This window comes from Micromesistius poutassou (genome assembly GCF_964030765.1).
Source record: "Micromesistius poutassou genome assembly, contig: SCAFFOLD_5243, whole genome shotgun sequence".
NCBI classification, from domain to species: domain Eukaryota; kingdom Metazoa; phylum Chordata; class Actinopteri; order Gadiformes; family Gadidae; genus Micromesistius; species Micromesistius poutassou.
The window spans coordinates 8185-17121 of NW_028180300.1; the positions used below are offsets into that span (position 1 = coordinate 8185).

The 8937-nt window shown below is 49.1% G+C and overlaps 1 protein-coding gene across 2 annotated transcripts; it reads left to right on the forward strand.

Annotated features, from left to right (window-relative positions):
- Positions 1 to 683: 683 nt before the first annotated feature.
- Positions 684 to 2076, forward strand: LOC311370929 (esterase OVCA2-like). 2 transcript variants are annotated; one of them, XM_084489212.1, is made up of 2 exons: positions 684 to 913; positions 1259 to 2076. In XM_084489212.1, the coding sequence occupies exons 1-2, from the start codon at positions 685 to 687 to the stop codon at positions 1774 to 1776; spliced, it is 747 nt and encodes a 248-aa protein (XP_084345338.1). In that variant the 5' UTR covers position 684; the 3' UTR covers positions 1777 to 2076. The 2 variants fall into 2 exon arrangements, with proteins under 2 accessions (XP_084345338.1, XP_084345339.1); XM_084489213.1 differs by having other exon boundaries at positions 1262 to 2076.
- The last annotated feature ends 6861 nt before the right edge of the window (positions 2077 to 8937 follow it).

Genomic DNA, 8937 nt, shown 5'->3' on the forward strand with positions numbered 1-8937 from the left:
TAGCGCATGGTACCGTGGTCGCAAGCTGCTCAGGGCCACACCCCCACCCTCCACTTTGACCGGCCACTAAAAAAACGGCACGTTTGTGGAAAGCTCATTGTGGGACTAGCTCGTAGCAGTGGCGGAGCCAGACTTTTTTTCAAGGGGTGGCAAGAGGGTGGCCAAGGCTTTTATAGGGGGGTCCATATTGAATTGTTGACGGGGGGGGAACGCGATTGTCGACGGGGAGAGGGGGGGGGGGGGACCTGGGGTGGCCAATCGGGTTCCAGGGGTGGCCAGTGCCACCCCGGCCACCCCTCTGGCTCCACCCCACTGGCTCGTAGTGGCTGTAATTCTGCACCAAGGCTGAATTTCTTGAACGTCTTCAAATACTGTATTAGGGGCCCACTAACACTTTAATAAAAGCATTCATAAAGTACCATGCCATGGGATCTTTAGGCAACACTGCCCCCGTTTGACCAACATTTGAATGCACAGTTACATCCATTCGTCATTCAGGTACCGAACATATTAATGAAAACACTCATATCCTGTCAGCCATAGCAAAATGTGCAATTAATTAAAATGAAGTTCTTTTTTAAAACTATAGATCTGAAATGATGACATTTGCGTTGACGTAAGTGAAGGCGGAACCTTTGTGATTCGAGCTTCGTTTCTTTCCGTTCCAGAAAGGCCGACGTGCCCATGAAGGTTTGCCCGCCTCTAAACACATGTCAGCTGTCTTCCAGCGCTAGGGTTAAGCTTAGGGTTAGTAACATGTCCCAGCGCCCCCTCAGGGTGCTGAGCCTCCACGGGTACCGGCAGGACGGCGCCTCCTTCCGGGAGAAAACCGGAGCTCTCCGGAAACTTTTAAAGAAACAAGTGGAGCTTGTTTACATGACCGCACCGCACCACGTGACCCAAGTCTGCAGCGGTGGGTCATCATCTACACACCCTCCGAGCACGCACGCACACACACACACACACACACACACACACACACACACACACACACACACACACCCTGTTACTATGATGCATGACAAAGTAATAGCAACTTGAAACCACAAGGGCTTGCTGAAGACTCCAGGCACTCAGATGCATTGGGCTTTCCTTCTCTATTGGGTCTGTATGCATATTTGTATGGATGTCTGTATGTATGTATGTACAGTATGTTATATGTATATATGCATGTATGTACAGTATGTGTATATGCATGTATGTACAGTATGCATGTATGTATAAAAAAATGAAAAAGATGTCCTTGCTCTGTGATCAGCAGGCGAGGGCAGCGGGCCGGTGTCGGGGGCCAGTGGGGCCCCGGACCCCAGGGGCTGGTGGTTCTCCGACGTCGCGGGGCGGAGCTTCAGCGCCCAGCAGCGCTGTGCGGACAGCCTGGGTCTGGAGGAGAGCGTGGCGGCGGTGAGGGCGGCGGCGGAGGAGCTGGGGCCGTTCGACGGCGTCCTGGGCTTCAGTCAGGGCGCCGCCCTGGTGGCGGTGCTCTGTGCCCTGCAGGAGCGCGACCCCGACCCGCCGCTGCGCGTGCGCTTCGCCGTGCTGGTGGCGGGCTTCCGCAGCGCCTGCGAGGCGCACCAGGGCTTCTTCGGCCCCCCGCTGGGCGTCCCCTCCCTGCACGTCTTCGGTCTGGACGACCGGGTCATCCCCGACGCCATGAGCCGGGAGCTCCTCCCCCACTTCCTGGAGCCGCAGGTCATGACGCATCCCGGTGGCCATTTTGTGCCGGCCTCCTCCGCACACCGACGGACCTACCAGGACTTCCTGAGCCGCTTCCTGTGAGACCATCAGAGGGTCCTCCCAGTCGCCCTGTGGGAGGACTGCTGGGTAATAAAGAGACTTCCACTTCCATGTTGGTTTGTTGTTATTTCATGGAAACGTGGATGCCACAACAGCCCCTTAGTGTGCAGAGGACCTGAGTGGAGCCATGTTTCACTGGCAAAGGACTCTGCTCTGCTGAGGGGAGATCTTTGCTCCACCGACGAGATAAACGTTTGTTTTGCTCTGGTTTGTGTCACGGAGAACATGGAACCTCATCGCTCTCATAATGACGACAAGAACCAGAGCAGAACCAGTCTCAGAGAACGGCTCTCAGAGAACGGCTCTGCTCTCCTCCGGCCCAGCGGAACACCTGAACTGGTGAGCTGATGGGTGGGAGGAGGAGGGGCTGATGGGTGGGGGGAGGAGGGGCCTATGGGTGGGAGGAGGAGGGGCCTATGGGTGGGAGGAGGAGGAGCTGATGGGTGGGAGGAGGAAGGGCTGATGGGTGGGGGGAGGAAGGGCTGATGGGTGGGGGGAGGAGGGGCTGATGGGTGGGGGGAGGGGAGGAACCAGCAGGACTCTGTGTTCCTCACGTGACGCCTGGAGGACCGGATGGTTTCCAGATGCGGAGCGTTGGTCTGACCTCCAACCAAGATGGACGCTTCATATCATCCACGGCATGTGATGCCGACCAACAGGTTATGATACGAGCTGTCAAACCTTACTCCAAAAGAATGATGAGGAATCTACCGGAAACACATCAATGTGATTCAGGTCAAAGGGGTTCCTGATGTGTTGAAATTCCTACTAAACAAATAAAATAAGTGAATGTATCTCTCTGTGATGCCACAGTTGTTCGCCAATATCATTTTTATGGAAGGCGACTAATAACGTAGAACACGCTGTCCTATGTGTCCTGTCTCAGCCCCCCTGTGGCCCTCTGTCCCTCAAAGACCTCAGAGAGCCACGTGCACACACACAGACACACAGACACACGCATCACACACACGCACACACAGACACACACACAGACCAGAACACATGGTTTTGATAAGGGGTTGAGTCAAACGGAGCGAGTGAGTCAGGCCACGGAGGGAGTTTACAACAGAGCGTGACTCTCCGCTCAGGAATCCACTCGTTTGTTGCACAACAACCGGGAAATAATGAAACGAGAGACAGAGAGAAGAGCGGAGGCCTCACCCCTCTCTCTCACTCCCTCTCTCTCTCTCTCTCTCTCTCACCCCTCTCTCTCGGTCTCTCTCTTTCTCTTTCACACCTCACTTCCTCTCTCACTCGCTCTCTCTTCGCTCTCTGCCCCCTCACTCCCTCTCTCTCTCACTCTCTCTCTCTCACCCCTCTTTCTTTCTCTCCTCACTCCCTCCCTCACTCTCTTGGTCTCTCTCACCCCTCTCTCTCTCTCTCTCTCTCTCACTCCCTCCCTCTCTCTCTCTCTCTCCCACCCCTCACTCTCTCTCTCTCTCTCTCTCTCTCTCTCTCTCTCACACTCACTCTCTCACTGGGTTATGAAGGGAGTGGTGGTGGAGAGGTCAGGAGACTCACTCTCTTCCCGGGATGGAGCAGGACACGGAACGTGCGTCACCAAATGAGGGCTTCGATTTTGATGTCAGGCAGTTTGTTTGTTGTTATGGGAGACGGGTGCAGGGGGCGGGGCCAACCGCGTGTATAAAACCCTGGCCCTCGGACTCCAAAGCGCCCGGTCCTCCCAAGGCCCGCGAGGAACGGGCGGCGGACCGACGCTGTTCTGCTGGTGAAGTCAATGGAAGCCGAACACAAACACTTGGATTTATATTCAATACTTTTTTTTATTGTCCTATTTTGGCTTTTGGGGTATTATTTCCTCACTTTGACTTATTACAAAGAAGAAGATTTAAAGGCAAAGGATTCTACTGAGTATCGTCTTTTTCAATATCTGCAGAGCTTATATTGCTGATATTGATACATTTATGAATCCATATATGTATTTATTTACAGGGCATCAATGGAATATGAACACTCTTGACTCCTTCAAGAATCAAAACAAATAGTCTTACTTTGAATTTGTTTTACTGCATGTGTGCGTGCGTGTGTGCGTGCGTGTGCGCGCGCGTGTGTGTGTGTGTGTGCGCGCGTGTGTGTGTGTGTTTGCATGTGCGTATGCGTGTGTGTGCACACACGGGAGAAGCGCAGGCTCCCGTGCACACACCCAAGTGCACGCGTTTGTGAATCTCATGAATGGAATGTTGTTGTCCGCTTACTAGGGTCACGTGATTTTTTGTTGTTTTTGGTTTCCTGTAAGCGTAATTGGGCTTTTGGTTTAAAAGGTTACAGTAAATTAAAGGTAGTAAATTAAGTTAATTTTATTGCTTCATGAGCTGCGTGATTTGTCTGGTGAGAACAAAATTATAATTTTTCTGTCTATCATCTACCACTCATATAGTAGGGTTAGGGTTAGTGTTACTCTTGGACTTTTTGGCCACATGTACTTCTTTGACCAAATACCTAAGAACAGATTGAAAGACTTTATGAAGGGCTTTTCGTTTTCTTTTTAACTTGATGTTTTTAAAGTTGATGTTTTTTGTTTATATATATTTCTATATATTTTCTGAAAAATCTCTTGAACGATTTTGCGTTTCACTTGATGTATTATAGTTGATGTTCTATTAAATCATTTTAATACTCGTTTCTCATCTCGTTAAAAGGGATAATTGTTGAAATTGGTAGGGTCAAAGACAACTAAGGATCAAAAAAGACCAGTTTGTCCGAAGGCTCTGGCTGGGTTAGGTGTGCATCTTTATCCCATAGATCTCCCCATGTCGTCCAACAACTTTGCAGTTATAAAGTGATCTAAGGCAAGGCACTTACACACGCAGCTCACTTTCTTAATAAAATGTATTCTCAATGTTATTCTCAATGTTATTTTCAATGATATTCTCAATATTATCCTTAATATTGTTATTCTTCGTTCTCCTGTTGGAGTTAAGATTGGAAAGATTTTTCGTTCTTCTGTTGGAGTTAAGATTGGAAAGACTTTTCGTTATCTGGCTGGAGTTAAGATTGGAAAGACTTTTTGTTTTCCTATTAGAGCTAAGATTGAAAAGATTATTTGTTTTCCGGTTTAAATTATGATTGGGAGGTAGGCAGTGCGGTGGACGCATTATTTTTGCCATAGATGGTAAAGTTAAGGGTTAAGGTTAGGTATGAGGGCTAGAGGTTAAGATTAGTGGTTAAGGTTAGGGAATAGAGCTAAAAATTCGGGTTAAGGTTAGGGATTAAGGCTAAAGGTTAAGATTAGGATTAAGATTTAGGTAGGTGGTCGGGATAAAGTTAAGATAGACTATGGGTTTGGTCTAGGGTTATGGGTTAGGGCTAGGGCTAGGGTTATGGATTAGGGCTAGGGTTATGGGCTAGGGTTATGGGTTAGGGTTATGGGTTAGGGCTAGGTTTATGGGTTAGGGTTAAGATCATGGGCCTATCCTAAAACTGCTTTCCTCTCGAGAAACAGCAGCACCAAGGAGACCTTGTTCCCGCCACTCCTCAGTAGAAACTGGGATGGTTTGAGGTATGGGTGGCATTAGGACACCAGCGAGTTGGGGTGGAGGAGAAGTCGGTGGCTGGTTCCTCAGTGAGGTCACCCTTGTGCCTCATCCAGTTACTTACTGGAGCTGCTCTACTTCTGTGAGGCAGGGCTGGGCCTCTGAGTCTGTCTCCGTACAGATGTGTTCTGTCTCAGTACAGATGTGGTCTGTCTCAGTACAGATGTGGTCTGTCTCAGTACAGATGTGCTCTGTCTCAGTACAGATGTGCTCTGTCTCAGTACAGATGTTTCTGTCTCAGTACAGATGTTGTCTGTCTCGGTACAGATGTTTCTGTCTCAGTACAGATGTGGTCTGTCTCGGTACAGATGTGGTCTGTCTCAGTACAGATGTGCTCTGTCTCCATACAGATGTGCTCTGTCTCAGTACAGATGTTTCTGTCTCAGTACAGATGTTTCTGTCTCGGTACAGATGTGGTCTGTCTCAGTACAGATGTGGTCTGTCTCGGTACAGATGTTTCTGTCTCAGTACAGATGTGGTCTGTCTCGGTACAGATGTTTCTGTCTCGGTACAGATGTTTCTGTCTCAGTACAGATGTGGTCTGTCTCGGTACAGATGTGGTCTGTCTCGGTACAGATGTGCTCTGTCTCAGTACAGATGTGGTCTGTCTCGGTACAGATGTTTCTGTCTCAGTACAGATGTGCGTTAGGGGAAATATCAGTCATCGCAGCGGTGAGGAGGCCCGCAGAAGAGGGAGGTTACACTTCAAAGGATTGAGTATTTCTATCTTTTGATATTGTTATGTGAATAATAGTCATGCAGAAAAATGCTAGATAATGAAGCAACTTGTTTTATGTTTAATTCCCAATGTGTGTGTGTGTGTGTGTGTGTGTGTGTGTGTGTGTGTGTGTGTGTGTGTGTGTGTGTGAAGGAGCGTACCTGCCTGCTCACGCCTGTCTTGTTAGTCAGTCCTCTGATCTGTCTGATCTGTCTGATCGGGTGTTGTGCGGTGGTGTTGTGTTGTGGTGGTGTTGTGTTGTGGTGGTGTTGTGTTGTGGTGGTGTTGTGCGGTGGTGTTGTGTTGTGGTGGTGTTGTGTGGTGGTGTTGTGTTGTGGTGGTGTTGTGCGGTGGTGTTGTGTTGTGGTGGTGTTGTGCGGTGGTGTTGTGTTGTGGTGGTGTTGTGTTGTGGTGGTGTTGTGCGGTGGTGTTGTGTTGTGGTGGTGTTGTGTGGTGCTGTCGAGGACCCAGCTGCGTGCTGCTCCCTCTCAGCCCTGAACAGTAAGAGTTTATGTGCTGTGAGCTGTCACCAGTACATGACCTCTTGCGGTGCAGGGAGAGTGAGGACGTACAACTGCTGGACAGCCCTAAAATCAGCACTCTCTCTCTCCCACTCTCCCTCGCTCTCTCTCTCTCTCTCCACTCTCCCTTTCTCTCTCTCTCTCTCTCTCTCTCCTCCTCTCCCTCTCTCTCCTCTCTCTCCCTCCCCTCTCTCTTTCTTTTGATCTCTCTCCCCTCTCTACTTTCGATCTCTCTCCCCTCTGTCTCTCTCTCTCCCCACCTCTCTCTCTCTATATATATATATATATATTTGAAAATAAAACTTTAAAACCAGTACTAATATGGTTATACTGTTTATTTTGTCACTTAACTTTGATAAATCATTTAATTCGTTTTGAAATCGGCATACTAATAGACTACTCTTTACTCATGTTATCACTTTTTAACTTTTAAAATATGTTTTTCCACACGGTTCTTTAATGTCATTAGTTTCACAACATTATATTCATGCTGAGCTATGGTTTAGATTTTGCAATTAATGTACATAATACCATTATTACAGACAAACAAATGGCACATGGGGAACATCAATTATAAAGATTACATCACATCAACACTGTTGCATATCGTATTTAGACTTTATTGATTTGATTTGAAGTCACACGCAGTATAAAGACGCTTGTGCCTGTTGAATTCCTACCTCAAAACATCTGCACGTACATCCTCTGACCTGCAGGGGGCAGACTATACCAGGAGATCCGAGACCCCCGCCCATTGGACCAGAGCGGCTGGTTAGCGTCTCTGCCTGCAGCATACAGCTGTCCTGTGGGAATCCCTAGCTACACAACTAAGAGTCTGATCAACTCAAATACGGAATGGCATTTTGAATCCTAGACAGGCTGGCTGACTAGGATTTCATTTTTAATCAGATATTTGATATGATGGTGCTGCAACACTATCACATCATTTCAGTGACTAACACTTTAACTTTAACTCTAACTATGGGGACACCATTGCTATGATGTTGTATTATATGCTATGTGACTATTGTGGAAAAAAAACATCTCATGACTTCATGATGAACTGATTAACTCAAACATGAACTCCAACAGAAGCTCACTGTATGTTGGGCACCAGTATAAGCTCAATGTGTGTTGGGCAACAGTATAGGCTGTGTGTTGGCCACCAGTATAGGTTCAATGTATGTTGGGCACCAGTATAGGCTCACTGTGTGTTGGGAACCAGTAAAGGCTCGCTGTGTGTCTGGAACCAGTAATCTTACTGGGTCTGTCCTCGTCTGATGGCTCCCAGTCAAACATTTACCTTTAATCCGAGTCCTTCGGCATTCCCGTGCGTCCTTGTTTCTCTCAGTTCCTGTGACACCTGTCCCTAACGACCATGGCTGTAGACTGTTACCATGGTGCTGTTGCTAGAGTAACAATCTAAAGCCACGGTCGCCATGGAGACAGCAAGGGAGGAGGAGGAGGAGGAGGTGGAGTTGGCATGGCAACTGGAATCCGCCAGGTCTTATTGGCTGGTACAGACAGTACGCACATCTGAAGGGTAGGTTTCCTCCAATGCCGGCCCACACAGGTTTCCTTTCTAAGGCAGGGGGGGGGCGGGGGGGGGGGGGGGGGGGGGGGGAAGGAGAAGACAGCGATAAGGCTCCTCTGAGCTCTCAGCTCCCCTGATCCAGGAGGTCCACCAAGTTGATCACTGTGGTGTTAACCCTCACATGACGGGCCTTGCTTTCAGATGAGGGAGGAGCTGCTGCCCGGCTTCAGTAGCCATGACTGTAGACTGTTACTGGACTGTCAGCTGGGGAGCAGTAAGCAGTCTAAAGCCAAGGTGCTGATGCTCAGGCTCAGGGCTGAGGGACACACCAGGACCCCCTGGAGCCTGGAACCACACAGGCCAGGACCTCCTGGAGCCTGGAGCCTGGAACCACACAGAGACAGAGCATGGATGAGTTACTCCTGGAGCCTGGGACCACACAGAGACAGAGCATGGATGAGTTACTCCTGGAGCCTGGGACCACACAGACCAGGGCCTCCTGGAGCCTGGGACCACACAGAGACAGAGCATGGATGAGTTACTCCTGGAGCCTGGGACCATACAGACCAGGGCCTCCTGGAGCCTGGAGCCTGGGACCACACAGAGACAGAGCATGGATCCCAGCAGTGTCCTGGGCTATGAGCTCTGGTTGTGAGGTTGAGAACAGGAGTGCGTTCTCAGTGGTGTCATGTGACAGTTTATTTGTTAAAGGTAACTTATATGCTCTATTGTTAACTGTGTCAGTAACCAACGTTAGATAATGAAGAACCCACTTTATACGTAACTCTCTGCCACATTTAGGGAAAGCTGTTTCAA

Excerpts from the sequence above, each read along its gene's own strand:
- LOC311370929 (XM_084489212.1), top strand. The coding sequence starts at position 685 with ATGAAGGTTTGCCCGCCTCTAAACACATGTCAGCTGTCTTCCAGCGCT. Across the intron at positions 914-1,258 it reads CGTGACCCAAGTCTGCAGCG|CAGGCGAGGGCAGCGGGCCG; the intron begins GTGGGTCATCAT and ends CTCTGTGATCAG.